The 16,559-nt window shown below is 39.1% G+C and overlaps 1 protein-coding gene across 1 annotated transcript in view; it reads left to right on the forward strand.

Moving 5' to 3' along the window:
* Nucleotides 1–11,742: 11,742 nt before the first annotated feature.
* Nucleotides 11,743–16,559, forward strand: part of SCAPER (S-phase cyclin A associated protein in the ER) — a 467,237-nt gene continuing 462,420 nt past the window's right edge. Inside the window, exon 1 of the mRNA XM_065871326.1 lies at nt 11,743–11,810. Within this exon, the coding sequence (XP_065727398.1) occupies nt 11,805–11,810 (6 nt within the window). The 5' untranslated portion in view covers nt 11,743–11,804. The remainder of the gene's footprint in view (nt 11,811–16,559) is intronic.

The raw sequence follows: 16,559 nt of genomic DNA on the forward strand, positions 1-16,559 counted from the left end.
TTTTACTTCTTCTTTTCCAATTTGTATTCCTTTTATTTCTTTTTCTTCTCTGATTTCCATGGCTAGGACTTCCAAAAATATGTTGAATAATAGTGGTGAGAGTGGACATCCTTGTCTCCTTCCTGATCTTAGAGGAAACGCTTTCAGTTTTTCACCATTGAGAATGATGTTTGCTGTGGGTTTGTCATATATGGCCTTTATTATGTTGAGGTAGGTTCCCTCTATGCCCACTTTCTGGAGAGTTTTTATCATAAATGGGTGTTGAATTTTGTCAAAACCTTTTTCTGCATCTATTGAGATGGTCATATGGTTTTTATTCTTTGATTTGTCAATACGGTATATCACATTGATTGATTTGCGTATATTGAAGAATCCTTGCATCCCTGGGATAAATCCCACTTGGTCATGGTGTATGATCCTTTTTATGTGTTGTTGGAGTCTGTTTGCTAGTATTTTGTTGAGGATTTTTGCATCTATATTCATCAGTGATATTGGTCTGTAATTTCCTTTTTTTGTAGTATCTTTGTCTGGTTTTGGTATCAGGGTGATGGTGGCCTCATAGAATGAGTTTGGGAGTGTTCCTTCCTCTGCAATTTTTTGGAAGAGTTTGAGAAGGATGGGTGTTAGCTCTTCTCTAAATGTATGATAGAATTCACCTGTGAAGCCATCTGGTCCTGGACTTTTGTTTGTTGGAAGATTTTTAATCCCAGTTTCAATTTCATTACTTGTGATTGGTCTGTTCATATTTTCTGTTTCTTCCTGGTTTAGTCTTGGAAGTTTATACGTTTCTAAGAATTTGTCCATTTCTTCTAGGTTGTCCATTTTATTGGCATAGAGTTGCTTGTAGTAGTCTCTTAGGATGCTTTGTATTTCTGCAGTGTCTGTTGTAACTTCTCCGTTTTCATTACTAACTTTATTGATTTAAGTCTTCGTTTTTCTCTTGCTGAGTCTGGCTAATGGTTTATCAATTTTGTTTATCTTTTCAAAGAACCAGCTTTCAGTTTTATTGATCTTTGCTATTGTTTTCTTTGTTTCTATTTCATTTATTTCTGCTCTGATCTTTCTGATTTCTTTCCTTCTGCTAACTTTGGGTTTTCTTCATTCTTCTTTCTCTGGTTCCTTTGGGTGTAACGTTAGATTGTTTACTTGAGATTTTTCTTGTTTCTTGAGGTAGGCTCGTATAGCTATAAACTTCCCTCTTAGAACTGCTTTTGCTGCGTCCCGTAGGTTTTGGATCATCATGTTTTCATTGTCATTTGTCTCTAGGTATTTTTTGATTTTGTCTTTGATTTCTTCAGTGATCTCTTGGTCATTTAGTAACGTATTGTTTAACCTCCATGTGTTTGTGTTTTTTACGTTTTTTCCCCTGTAATTCATTTCTGATCTCATAGCGTTGTGGTCAGAAAAGGTGCTTGATATGATTTCAAATTTTTTAAATTTATTGAGTCTTGATTTGTGACCCAAGATGTGATCTCTCCTGGAGAGTGTTCCATGCGCACTTCAGAAGAAAGTGTAATCTGTTGTTTTTGGATGAATGTCTTTTAAATATCAATTAAATCTATCTGGTCTTTTGTGTCATTTAAAGCTTCTGTTTTCTTATTTATTTTCATTTTGGATGATTTGTCCATTGGTGTAAGTGAGGTGTTAAAGTCTCCCACTATTATTATGTTACTGTTGATTTCCTCTTTTAGAGCTGTTAACAGTTGCCTTATGTTTGAGGTGCTCCTATGTTGGGTGCATATATATTTATAATTGTTATATTTTCTTCTTGGATTGATCCCTTGATCATTATGTAGTGTCCTTCCTTGTCTGTTGTAACATTCTTTATTTTAAGGTCTATTTTTTCTGATACGAGTGTTGCTACTCCAGCTTTCTTTTGATTTCCATTTGCATGGAATATCTTCTTCCATCTCCTCACTTTCAGCCTGTATGTGTCCCTAGATCTGAAGTGGGTCTCTTGTAGACAGCGCATATATATGGGTCTTGTTTTTGTATCCATTCAGCAAACCTGTGTGTTTTGGTTGGAGCATTTAATCCATTCATGTTTAAGGTAATTATTGATATGTATGTTCCTATGACCATATTCTTAATTGTTTTGGGTTTATTTTTGTAGGTCCTTTTCTTCTCTTGTACTTCCCACTTAGAGACGTTCCTTTAGCATTTGTTGTAGAGCTGGTTTGGTGGTACTGAAATCTCTTAGCTTTTGCTTGTCTGTAAAGCTTTTGATTTCTCCATCGAATCTGAATGAGATCCTTGCTGGGTAGTGTAATCTTGGTTGTAGGTTCTTTCCTTTCATCACATTAAGTATATCATGCCATTCTCTTCTGGCTTGTAGAGTTTCTGCTGAGCAGTCAGCTGTTAACCTTATGGGAGTTTCCTTGTATGTTATTTGTTGTTTTTCCCTTGCTGCTTTCAGTAATTTTTCTTTGTCTTTAATTTTTGCCAATGTGATTACTATGTGTCTCAGTGTGTTTCTCCTTGGGTTTGTCCTGTATGAGACTCTCTGCGCTTCCTGGACTTGGGTGGCTATTTTCTTTCCCATGTTAGGGAAGTTTTCGACTATAATCTCTTCAAATATTTTCTCGGGTCCTTTTTCTCTATCTTCTCCTTCTGGGATCCCTATAATGCAAATGTTGTTGTGTTTAATGTTGTCCCAGAGGTGTCTTAGGCTGTCTTCATTTCTGTTCATTGTTTTTTCTTTATTCTGTTCCACAGCAGTGAATTCCACCATTCTGTCTTCCAGGTCACTTATCCGTTCTTCTGCCTCAGTTATTCTGCTATTGATTCCTTCTAGTGTATTTTTCATTTCCGTTATTGTATTGTTCATCTCTGTTTCTTTTTTAATTCTTCTAGGTCTTTTTTAAACATTCCTTGCATCTTCTCGATCTTTGCCTCCATTCTTTTTCCAAGGTCCTGGATCATCTTCACTATCGTTATTCTGAATTCTTTTTCTGGAAGGTTGCCTATCTCCACTTCATTTAGTTGTTTTTCTGGGGTTTTATCTTGTTCCTTCATCTGGTATATAGCCCTCTGCCTTTTCATCTTTTCTGTCTTTCTGTGAATGTGGTTTTTGTTCCACAGGCTGCAGGATTGTTCTTCTTGCTTCTGCTGTCTGCCCTCTGATCGCAAAGATTCTTTAGTACAGGCTTCATTCAATAGTAAATAAGTGTTTAATTAATGCCTATTCAATGCTAGGCTCTGTTCTGTATTCTGAGGCTATAGCAATAACAAAATCAGATGAGAAAGGGGGTGGAGTCAAGATGGCAGTGTGGGAGGACGCAGAGTTCACGTCTCCCAACAACTAGGGCACCTGTTGGATGCTGGTGGGGGACCTTGATGCCCAAGGAAATGGGAGGAGCCCCCAAGAAACTGGCTTGGATGTGGGGGGAAGTGAGAGGGGGAGGAGAAGTGGAGGCCGGACAGGACCACGGCCCCTGAGGGGTGGCTGGCAGAGGGGAGGGGTTCCCTCGCCTGGGGGACCCTTGGGGCTCATGGATCAATGGGTAGCACGCTTAGCATTTCCCCTTCCCAATCAGGCCCCAGGAAGCCTGCTGGGCTCCCAGACCAGGTTTTCTGCTCTCTGTGGTGCCGTCCGGGCTGCCTGGATCCTAGGGGCATAGGAGGTAGGTGAAGGGAGAAGAGGAGAGGTGGATGGGGAGGACCCCTCCAGGATCACAGGATCAGGGGAGGCGTGCCGGGTGTTTCCCCCACCACTTGGGCCCTTGGAAGCCTGCTGGTTTCTGGGCCTGGTGCTCTGCCTTCTGAGGACCCCTCCGGCTGTGGGGGGCCTAGGGGCATAGTAGGGAGGGAAGAGTGAGAAAGGGGAGCAGAGGCGGACCGGGGGGGACCCTCCGGGACTGGGGTATCAGGGGAAGTGCCGCGGGCATATTCCCTGCCCACTCAGCTCGGGAAACCTGTTGGGCTTCTGGGCCTGGTCCCCTGCCTTCTGGGGCCACCTCTGGCTGTGTGGGTCCTAGTGGTATAAGATGGGGTGTGGGGAGAAAAAGAGAGGCCAGTGGGGAGGGACCCTCCAGGATTGGAGGATCGGAGGGGAACGTGTGTAGCATTTCCCCTGCCCACTCGTGCCCAGGGAGCCCGCTGGGGTTCCGGACCTGGTCCTCTGCCCTCCAAGGCCCGAGGCACTCCTGGGCCCCTCCTGCTGTGATGAGCCTAAGCCCCCCTGCCCCCGGTGCCTTTTCCAGCCCTGTGAGTCTGAAGCATAGGCCCCGCCCAGTGCCTAAACCCTGCCCCTGCCTTAGCCCCGCCCCAAACAGCCAAGGCCTTTTCTGGCTTTTTTTTCCTTCCTTTTTTTTGCTGCTGTTCCAGTGTACCTTCCGGTTGTTGTTTCATCTATATTTTTGTTTTAAAATTTTTTTCTAACACATCTGTTAGTTTTCTAATCTTATTGTATTTTTTACTCTTTGTTATTGTTCTCCTTTTTTTCTTTTTGCTGCCCTGCGCAGCTTGCGGGATCTTGGTTCATGAGCTGAGGGTCGAGCCTGAGCTCCTGCAGTGGGAGCCCTGTGTCCAAACCACTGGAGTAACAGAGAACCAGAGAACCTCTGGTCCCAAGGAATATTCGTTGGAGTGAGGTTTTCGGAGGTCCTCATCTTGGCACCAAGACCCAGATCTACACAACAGCCTACAAACTCCAGTGCTGGAAGCCTCAGGCCAAACAACCAGTAAGACAGGAAGACAATCCCACGCATCAAAAAAAAAAAAAAAAAAGACAAAAAAATATGTTACAGATGAAGGAGCAAGGTAAAAGCCTACAAGACCAAATAAATGAAGAGGAAATTGGCAACCTACCTGAAAAAGAATTCAGAGTAATGATAGTAAAGATAATCCAGAATCTCAGAAATAGAATGGAGGCACAGAGCGAGAAAATAAAAGAAATGTTTAACAAAGATGTAGAAAAAATAAAGAACAAACAGAGATGGACAACACAATAACTGAAATGAAAAATTCACTAGAAGGAATCAATAATAGAATAACTGGGGCAGAAGAATGAATAAGTGAGCTGGAAGACAGAATGGTGGAAATAATTGCTGAGGAGCAGAATAAAGAAAAAAGAATGAAGCGAATTGAAGAAAATCTTAGAGACCTCTGGGACAACACTAAATGCACCAACATTCAAATTATAGGGTTCCCAGGAAAAGGAAAGAAAAATAAATGCTCTGAGAAAATATTTGGAGAGATTATTGTGGAAAAGTTACCTAAAATGGGAAAGGAAATAATCACCCAAGTCCAGAAAGCACAGAGAGTCCCATACAGGATAAACCCTAGGAGAAACCCACCGAGATGCATATTAATCAAACTAACAAAAATTGAGTTCAAAGGAAAAATATTAAAAACAGCAAGGGAAAATCAAAATATAACATACAAAGGAATCCCCATAAGGTTAACAGCTGATTTTTCAGGAGAAACTCTGCAGGCCAGAAGGGAGTGGCAGATCTACTTAAAATGATGAAAGAGAAAAACCTACAACCAAGATTACCTAGCAAGGATCTCATTCAGATTTGATGGAGAAATCAAAAACTTTATAGACAAGCAAAAGCTAAGAGAAATCAGCACCACCAAACCAGCTTTACAACAAATGCTAAAAGAACTTCTCTAGGCGGGAAACACAAGAGAAGAAAAAAGACCCACAAAAACAAACCTAAAACAATTAAGAAAATGGTAATAGGAACATACGTATAGATAATAACCTTGAATGTAAATAGATTAAATGCTCCAACCAAAAGACACAGACTGGCTGAATGGATACAAAAATAAGACCCATATATATGCTGTGTACAGGAGACCCACTTCAGACTTAGGGACACATCCAGACTGAGGTGAAGGGATGGAAAAAGATATTCCATTCAAATGGAAGTCAAAGAAAGCTGGAGTAGCAATACTCGTATCAGATAAAATAGACCTTAAAATAAAGGCTGTTACAAGAGATAAGGAAGGACACTACATAATAATCAAGGGATCAATCCAAGAAAAAGATATAACAATTATAAATATGCACCAAACATAGGAGCATATCAATACATAAGAAATGCTAACAGCCATAGAAGGGGAATTCAACAGTAACAATAATGGTAGGGGACTTTAACACCTCACTTACACCAATGGACAGATCATCCAAACAGAAAATAAATAAGGAAACACAAGCTTTAAATGACACAGTAGACCACATAGATTTAATTGATATTTATAGGACATTCTATTTGAAAGTGGCAGAATACATGTTCTTCTCAAGTGCACACAGAAGATTCTACAGGATAGATCACAACTTGGGTCACAAATCAAGCCTCAGAAAATTTAAGAAAATTGAAATTGTATCAAGCATCTCTTCTGACTACAATATGAGATTAGAAATCAATTACAGGAAAAAAAGGTGTAAAATACACAAATACATGGAGGCTAAACAGTGCACTACTAAATAACCAAGAGATCACTGAAGAAATCAAAGAGGAAATCAAAAAATACCTAGAAACAAATGACAATGAGAATATGATGACCCAAAACCTATGGGATGCAGCAAAAGCTGTTCTAAGAGGGAAGTATATAGCAATACAATCCTACCTCAAGAAACAAGAAAAATCTCAAATAAACAACCTAATATTACACCTTAAACAATTAGAGAAAGAAGAACAAAGAAAACCCAAAGTCAGTAGGAGGAAAGAAATCATAAAGATCAGAGCAGAAATAAGTAGAAAAAAAGAAAACAGTAGCAAAGATCAGTAAAACTAAAAGTTGATGGTTTCAGAAGATAAACAAAATTGATAAAACTTTAGCAAGACTCATCAAGAAAAAAAGGGAGAGGACTCAAATCAATAAAATTAGAAATGAAAAAGGAGAAATCACAACTGACACTGCAGAAATGTAAAGGGTTAGAAGAGACTACCACAAACAACTATATGCCAATAAAATGGACAACCACAAAGAAATGGACAGGGCTTCCCTGGTGGCGCAGTGGTTGAGAGTCCGCCTGCCGATGCAGGGGACACGGGTTCGTGCCCCGGTCCGGGAAGATCCCACATGCAGCGGAGCGGCTGGGCCCGTGAGCCGTGGCCGCTGAGCCTGCGCGTCCGGAGCCTGTGCTCCGCAACGGGAGAGGCCACAACGGTGAGAGGCCCGCGTACCGCAAAAAAAAAAAAAAAAGAAATGGACAAATTCTTGGAAAGGTACAATTTTCCAAGACTGAACCAGGAAGAATTAGAAGATATAGACAGATGTATTACAAGTAATGAAATAGAAACTGTAATTGAAAATCTTCCAATAAGCAAAAGCCCAGAACCAGATGGCTTCACAGGCAAATTCTATCTAACATTTAGAGAATAGCTAACACCAAGCCTCAAACTTTTCCAAAAAACAGCAGAGGGAGGAACACTCCCAAAATTTGTTCTATGAGGCCACCATCACCCTGATACCAACACCAGGCAAAGATATCACAAAAAAATAAAATTACAGACCAATATCACTGATGAACATAGATGCAGAAATCCTCAACAAAATACTAGCAAACAGAATCCAGTAGCATGTCAAAAGGATCATGCACCATGATCAAGTGGGATTTATCCCAGGGATGCAAGGATTCTTCAGTATACACAAATCAATCCATGTGATACACCATATTAACAAATGAAGGAATAAAAACCATATGATCATCTCAATAGATGCAGAAAAAGCTTTTGACAAAATTCAACACTCATTTATCATAAAAACACTCCAGAAAATGGGCATAGAGAGAACCTACCTCAACATAATAAAGGCCATGACAAAACCACAGCAAACATCATTCTCAATGGTGAAAAACTGAAAGCATTTCCACTAAGATCAGGAACAAGACATGGATGTCCACTCGCCACTCTTATTCAACATAGTTTGGAAGTCCTAGCCACAGCAATCAGAGCAGAAAAAGAAATAAAAGGAATACAAATCGGAAAAGAAGAAGTAAAGCTGTCACTGTTTGCAGATGACATGATACTATACATAGAAAATTCTAAAGTTGCCACCAGAAAACTACTAGAGCTGATCAATGAATTTGGTAAGGTTGCAGGATACAAAATTAATGCACAGGAATCTCTTGCATTCCTATACACTAATAACAAAAAATCAGAAAGATAAATTAAGGAAACAATTCCATTTACCATCGCAACAAAAAGAGTAAAATACCTAGGAATAAACCTACCTAAGGAGGCAAAAGACTTGTACTCAGAAAACTATAAAACACTGATGAAAGAAATCAAAGTTGACATAAAAAGGTGGAGAAATATACCACTTTCTTGGATTGGAAGAATCAATATTGTGAAAATGACTATACTACCCAAAGCAATCTACATATTCAGTGCAATCCCTATCAAACTACCAATGACATTCTTCACAGAATTAGAAAAATTTTTTTTTACAATTTGTATGGAAACACAAAAGACCCTGAATAGCCAAAGCAATTTTGAGAAAGAAAAATGGAGCTGGTGGAATCAGGCTCCCTGTCTTCAAATTATACTACACAGCTACAGTAATCAAGACAGTATGGTACTGGCTCAAAAACAGAAATATAGATCAATGGTACAGGATAGAAAGCCCAGGGATAAACCCACGCACATATGGTCACCTAATTTATGACAAAGGAGGCAAGAACATACAATGGAGAAAAGACAGCCTCTTCCATAACTGGTGCTGGGAAAACTGGACAGCTACATGTAGAAGAATGAAATTAGGATGCTTCCTAGCACCATACACAAAAATAAGCTCAAAATGGATTAAAGACCTAAATGTAAGATTGGACACTGTAAAACTCTTAGAGGAAAACATAGGAAGAACACTCTTTGACATAAATCGTAGCAAGATCTTTTTTGATCCACCTCCTAGAGAAATGGAAATAAAAACAAAAATAAACAAATGTGACCTAATGAAACTTCAAAGCTTTTGCACAGCAAAGGAAACCATAAACAAGACGAAAAGGCAACCCTCAGAATGGGAGAAAATATTTGCAAACGGATCAACGGACAAAGGATTAATCTCCAAAATATATAGACAGCTCATGCAGCTCAATATTAAAGAAACAAACAACCGAATCCAAAAATGGGCAGAAGACCTAAACAGACGTTTCTCCAAAGAAGACATACAGATGGCCAAGAGGCACATGAAAAGATGATCAGTATCACTAATTATTAGAGAAATGCAAATCAAAACTACAGTGAGGTATCATATCACACTGTTCAGAATGGCCATTATCAAAAAATCTACAAACAATAAATGCTGGAGAGGGTGTGGAGGAAAGGGAACCCTTTTGCTATGTTCGTGGGAATGTAAATTGATACAGCCACGATGGAGAACAGTATGGAGGTTCCTTAAAAAACTAAAAATAGAACTACCATACGACCCAGCAATCCCACTGTGGGGCATATACCCTGAGAAAACCATAATTCAGTAGGACACATGTACCCCAATATTCATTGCAGCACTGTTTACATTAGCCAGGTCATGGAAGCAACCTAAATGTCCAACAGATGAATGGATAAAGAAGATGTGGTACATATATACAGTGGAATATTACTCAGCCAGCCATAAAAAGGAACGAAATTGGGTCATTTTTGGAGATGTGGATGGACCTAGAGTCTGTCATATAGAGTGAAATAAGCCAGAAAGAGAAAAACAAATACTGTATATTAATGCATATTTGTGGAATCTAGAAAAATGGTACAGATGAACCTATTTGCAGCACAGGAGTAGAGATGTAGACATAGAGAATGGACATGTGGACACAGGGAGGGGAAGGGGAGGGTAGGACAATTTGGGAGATTAGGTTTGACATAAGTACACTACCATATGTAAAATAGAGCTAGTGCGAACCTGCTGTATAACACAGGGAGCTTAGCTTGGTGCTCTGTGATGACGTAGATGCGTTTGATGGGGGTGGGGTGGGAGGGAGATCTAATAGGAAAAAAAAAAAAAAAGAACATAATGGAGTTTACATTCTTGTGGGGAAAGAGGGACAGTCCACCAAGTAAGTAAATAATATAAAGTAATGAGTGCTCTAGAGAAGAAGTGGGATAGGGAGTGCCAGTGGCGGGAGTCAGGATAAACAGGTTGCAGTTTTTAAAAGAGCGTGTCAGAAGGCCTCACTGAGAAAGTGACATGTGGGCAAAGATGGAGTTAATCTTGAGTGTTCCAGATGGGGACTTTAAATTGTAAAGCCCTGAGGCGGTAGTGTGTCTGGCATGTTGGGGAACTTAAGGAGGCCAGTGTGGTTGAAGTGGAATGAACACCAGAGAAGAGAGGAGTAGGAGGTATGGTCAGGGACTTATGGGGAGTTAGAAGGTTTAGGGTGTGGTAGGCCACTGTGAGGACTTTGACTTTTACTCTGAGTGAGATGTAGAGGCATTGGAGAAGTTGTGAACAGAAGTAGTATATTTTTAAAAGTATAACATTTTTACTGGGATATAATCCATGTACCCTACAACTCACCCATTTAAAAAGTGGTTCTTAGTATATTCACAGAGTTGTACAACCGTCACCATATTGAATTTTAGAACATTTTCATCATCCCAAAAAGAAACCCTGTATTCATTAGCAGTAACTCATCATCCTCCAACTCTCTAGCCCTAGGCAAGCAGTAATCTGTTTTTCTGACTGTCTTGATTTGCCCATTTTGGACATTACATATAAGTGGAATTATGTAATATGTGGTCTTTTATGACTGGCTTCTTTCACTTAGCATCTTGTTTTCAAGATTCCTTTATGTTGTAGCATGTACCAGTACTTTATACTATTTTATGGCCAAATAAGATTTCATTGCAGGGATATAGTACATTTTATTTATCCAACAGTTTTTGGACATTTGGGTTTTTTCCACTTTTTGGCTATTAGGAATAATGTTGCTGTGAATACTTGTATGTAAGTTATTGTGTGAACATATGTTTTCATTTGAAGTGCTGCGTTTTAAAAGGAGCAGATTCACTTGACGAAGATAAAGGACCTAGGCTGTCATCCCAGAAGGTTGGGTTCCAACTGTTGCTTGCTTTTCTTTGTTCAGTAGCTTTTGTTATGGCGTTAAGCCATTTTTTCTCACAATTTCTCTGTCCTCTTGTTTTTTACCTAGTTTCCTAGCTTTGGATTTCTTTGAATAAAGGGTTGACCAATATTAACTAGGTTTCCTGAAAAGTAGGATCTGTTGTATGTAGAGAATTAGATGTTCTGTAATTGAGATATTATGATAAAATCTCAGTTTTTGCAAATTCCTAAGGAGAGGTTACACAGTGTTTTGTATACTGAGTTGGGGTTCATTAGTGGGTCATAAATCAATTCAGTGAAAGCAGTATTTAAAAAATGAAATAGAATAGAATAGGAAATAATCAGAGTGCCTCTCTCACAATAGGGATAAATATTACTTCATGAAACTTTGTTTCAGTTAATCATGTATGTATGAACTGAGTCATGATATAAAGTGTGTGTGTGTTTAGTAAAAAAAAAGCTTGAAGCCTTTGGATTGGAATGTCATGGGCTATTTTTGTAATTAATACTCTTTCTCTTCCATTTAATTTTTTTTGGAGATATTGAGGTATTATTCAGCATAGAGTGTTTAAAACATGCTATAGTATATCTAAACGGAATATAAAGGGGTGATGTTTTTGTTGTTTAATGTAATGAGAAACTTGCGGGGATGAGATTTTTATCTTTTATGAATAAATATGATTTTATGACAATGTTATGACTAAGAGTATGTACTATGTATTTTTTATTATAGGAGTCACACCCCATGGATTTGTGTGGTAAATGAACTTCTTGGCATAGAAGGGAATTAAAAAATGATGGTAAGTGATCAAGCTACCTTAAGCATTAACCTTAGTTTTTTTAGCCTCCTTCTACCTCCCTTCCTTCCTTCTATTTTTAATTCATTCTCTTTTTTGATGTAATATTTGTTACCTTCAAGACACTCTATGGAACACATTTGTTATAAAGCACAACAATAAAGTAACTGACTGTGAATGGACTGTTCAACTTGAGAGCCATAGACTCTCACTCCTAACATTTGTACAACCTAGGGCAAGAATAGAAATGGAAGTCAGCTTTTTTTTTTTTTTAACAATATGTCTTAATCTTAAAAAGTTATAAATCAGTTTATGTCAGCAGCCTGACTTACTTTCCTACCCAGGGCCCAGCCAGCTCTTAAAGGAGCAATATACTCCCTGGGGTTGGCAGGGTGGAAGTTGGGCCAGGGTGGTCTCCAAATCTTAGATGGGGACTGATGTGGTGAAAGTCCCTGGAGAGTCTGGGCAGATGGGTTCTCCTTCCCCATATTCTACTTTTCTAACTCAAGATTTAAGGCAGTTCTAAGTATCTTCTTAAACTATCCCACTCAAACCCAGGAGGAGGAGGGAAAGCAGTTTCTGGGGGAATCCAGGCTGCCTAGACACCTCCTTGGGAGATTGGGGGTGGCCATTCTTAAGTAAAATTAGATGTTTTTACCTTGGTTTCTCAGCACAGAGGCTGTGCTTTGCCTCCTTCCTTCTCTTCATTGTCTTCTCTTAGGATGGGGAGGTCTCAGTTCAGTTTGTGAATCTCTCTCTCTTAATTCCTGTACCCTCAATTAGTTACTTATTATCTTTGGGTTTTGATATTTTTGATGTTTTGGTATTTTGTTAGGTGTAATCTCCTAAAGTGTAGGGCTCAGGGCAGGAGCCTCCTCTTTTGGGTATAAAGGCGGGGCTGTTTCTACCTATATTCTCCTTTCCTATCTCATCCTGCCCCATTCTACACTCCAGTTTCTTTTATATCTTAAAGACATAAAAAAAGCTCTGAGTTTAAAATTTTTTAAATCTGTCATTTGGGATTGTTTTCTTGCTGCCTTTAATATTCTGAGAAATTCTTATAGTGAGGAATTTGAGCTTATAATAAGCTCTGTTTTTGTTTGTCTAAGGTATCTTTTTTTTCCTGCCCTAATTTTGAAAGATGGTCTGCTGAGTATAGAAGTCTAGATTGACTAATTTTTCTCTCAGTATGCTGAAAAAATTATTCCACTGTTTTCAACCTCTTTTTGATTTTTGATATTTCTTTTTCTTTTTGATTTTACTTTGTTTTAATATTATATGCAATGTTTACCTGGTTCACAATTCTTATTAAACAGTATTCATTTAGAGAAGTATGACTTTTCTTCTTCCTCTTCTTCCCTTCGTGGGCAATCTTTTCTTTTCTTTTCTATGTTTTAAATTGTGGTAAAATGCAGAAAATTTACCATCTCACCCATTTTTAAAAATTTATTTATTTGTTTTGGCTGCATTGGGTCTTCGTTGCTGCTCGTGGGCTTTCTCTAGTTGCGGCGAGCGGGGGCTACTCTGCGTTGTGGTGCGTAGGCATCTCTTGTTGTGGAGCACGGGCTCTAGGCACATGGGCTTCAGTAGTTGTGGCTTGTGGGCTTCAGTAGTTGTGGCTGGCAGGCTCTAGAGCACAGGCTCAGTAGTTGTGGTGCATGGGCTTAGTTGCTCTGCGGCATGTAGGATCTTCCTGGCCCAGGGCTTGAACCCGTGTCCCCTGCATTGGCAGGCAGATCCTTAACCACTGTGCCACCAGGGAAGCCCCTCGACCATTTTTAAGTGTTCAGTTCAGTGGTATTAAGTACATTCATATAGTTGTGCAACCATCACCACTGTCCATCTTCAGAACTCTTTTCATCTTGCAAAACTGAAACTCTATACCTATTAAACAATAACTCCCTATTTCTTTCCTCCCCCAGCCCCTAGCAGCCACCATTTTACTTTCTCTCTCTATGATTATGGCTACTCTAGGTACCTCATATAAGTGGAATCATACAGTATTTGTCTTTTTGTGACTAGTTTATTTCACTTAGCATACTATCCTAAGGTAGTAGCATATGTCAGAATTTACTTTTTAAGACTGAGTAATATTCCATTGTATGTATATACTACATTCTGCTTATCCATTCATTTGTCTACGGACAGGGTTGCTCCCACATTTTAACTATTGTGAAAATGCTGCTGTGAACATGGATGTATAAATATTTCTTTGAGACCCTAGTTTTAATTCTTTTTGCTATATACCCAAAGTAGAATTCCTGGATCATATCAGATTTTTTGAGGAACCTCCATACTGTTTTCCACAGCAGTTATACCATTTTACATTCCGATCAGTAGTGAGCAAGGGTTCCAGTTTCTTCACATCCTTGTTATTATTATTATTTTTTTTGGTAGTAGCTATCCTAATGGGTCTCGTGGGTAATCATTTTGACTAGTTTTTGGTTTATCCTTTATTGCTTATATTTTCAAAAAGAAGAAAAATATATAAGTATGTATATAATTTATATATATTTATCATTCTCTTTCTCAAATTCAAAGATACCGTATTCTAATACTTTTTTCCCTCACTTAACAATATATCCTAGATCATTAGAGATCTTCATTCCTTATTACAGCTGCATAGTATTTCCTTTTGATCTGTGTTGTTTTTAAACTGCTTAATGGGAAAGGTATAGTAAAGCACTGCTTATTGTGACTCTGAAGAATGTGGCCAAAACCCTGAAAGTAAATGAAATATGCCTGTGATCATCCATAACAGATAATTCACATACAGAAAATATATTCACTGTACTTGTAGAATTCTTGAGTTTCTTATTCAGAAACATAGTAGTACATTTCCCAGAATTCTAACAGATAGGAATTGACAGCTGATAGCCTGATAGGGAAGAAGACAAAATAATTAAGAATTAAGTTTTTGTTTTCTGCAAAATCAGTAGGAAGTAAAGAGCCCAAAAAGTCTAAAAACACTTTGGCCTGGGTGCATTTATTTTAAGACAGTCATCCACTGCCCTTCTATAGCTCCTGAAGGCTATATATTACAATATCATACAAAAGTTGGTGTTTATAGTGATAGCCTGAAAGTTTCAAGAAAAGAGGAAGTTGCTTCAGTAGTCTCTGTTTCAGAAGTCAGGGAACTGTGATTCAGAGATTTTCATCCGAAATGGTAAAATCGAAAAGAATTTGTGCTTAGCAGGGCAGAACTTTACTTGTGGATTTATGTTGAGCACCTTATTTCCCAATGATGTTGTTCATTTATTCATGATATATTTATTTTGTCAATTATTTATTGATGATTTCTTTTTTTTAAAACATCTTTATTGGAGTATAATTGCTTTACAGTGGTGTGTTAGTTTCTGCTTTATAACAAAGTGAATCAGTTATACATACACATGTCCCCATATTTCTTCCCTCTTGTGTCTCCCTCCCTCCCACCCTCTCTATCCCACTCCTCTAGGTGGTCACAAAGCACCGAGCTGATCTCCCTATGCTATGCGGCTGCTTCCCACTAGCTATCTATGACGATTTCTTTATCATTCCAATTATTCATCATTCATGATGTATTTATGTGCTGGGCACTGTGCTAGCACACACTAGCTAGAGTGATGAACAAAATCCAGTCCTCCAGAAGCTTACAGTCTAATGGGGAGCATAGATGGTAAACACATAATTATATAATTTAAAATTTAATTGTGAGATGTGCTACAAAGGTGTACAAGTTGATTCGAGTATATAAAAGGGGTCCTGGCCAAGTCTGGGAGTTGAAGATACCTCATTCTGAGAAAGTACCATTAAGTTGGGGCTTGAAAGATCATTAGGCCTTGGCTGGGCTAAGAGGAACACTGTCTTAGTTAGGATGCTTTCAGTAGCAAGTAGAGATAAGACTTGATCTGTTGGCTCAACAGTTTCACCAAGGATTTGATTGCTTTTCTTCCCTTGGTTCTGCCTTCTGTTTTGTTGCCATAATCTTAAGGTTTGCTCCCTTTAAGGTCTCCAGTTGGTTAGTGACAGTTTTCAGAACTTTGTATTCCCTCATGTATGGCCAGTAGGAAAATGAGTCTTTTCTCCAATATTTCAGGAGAAGATCTGAAGTCCACTGTGTATTGATCACCTTACGTTACATGCTTACACCAGAATCACTTGTTATGCCTGGAGGAGTGGAATATGCTGATTGGCTTAGGCAAGGTCATGGGTTGCCTGGAGTTAGGGATGAAGTCTACTTCTCTAGAACCACATGAGACCCCAACAAAATTGAACTATTAGGAAAGATGTAGGGAGTGAATGCTGGGGAGGAAGCCAATAAATGTACATTGTAGAATGGCAGAACATTCTAAATAGCAGAGAGAATTCTATATAAATGCCTTGAATTAGGAGGGAGCTTGGTGGCTGTAGGGAACTGAATAGAAGTCAGTGGGGTTGGAGCATGACAGACAAGAAGAGTAATGGAGGGACTTCCCTGCCGCCACAGTGGTTAAGAATCCACCACAACTACTGAGCCTGCGCTCTAGAGCCTGTGAGCCACAGCTGCTGAACCCGTGCTCCACAACTACTGAAGTCCATTTGCCCTAGGGCCCGTGTGCCACAACTGCTGAGCACCGTGTGCTGCAACTACTGAAGCCCACACACCTAGAGTCCATGCTGTGCAACAAGTCAATGAGAAGCCTGTGCACCTCAACAAAGAGCAGCCCCCACTTGCCACAACTAGAGAAAGCCCATGCGCAGCAACAAAGACCCAATGCAGCCAAAAATAAA

The sequence above is a fragment of the Phocoena phocoena genome, chromosome 2 (assembly GCF_963924675.1).
Source record: "Phocoena phocoena chromosome 2, mPhoPho1.1, whole genome shotgun sequence".
In the NCBI taxonomy this organism is placed as follows: Eukaryota; Metazoa; Chordata; class Mammalia; order Artiodactyla; family Phocoenidae; genus Phocoena; species Phocoena phocoena.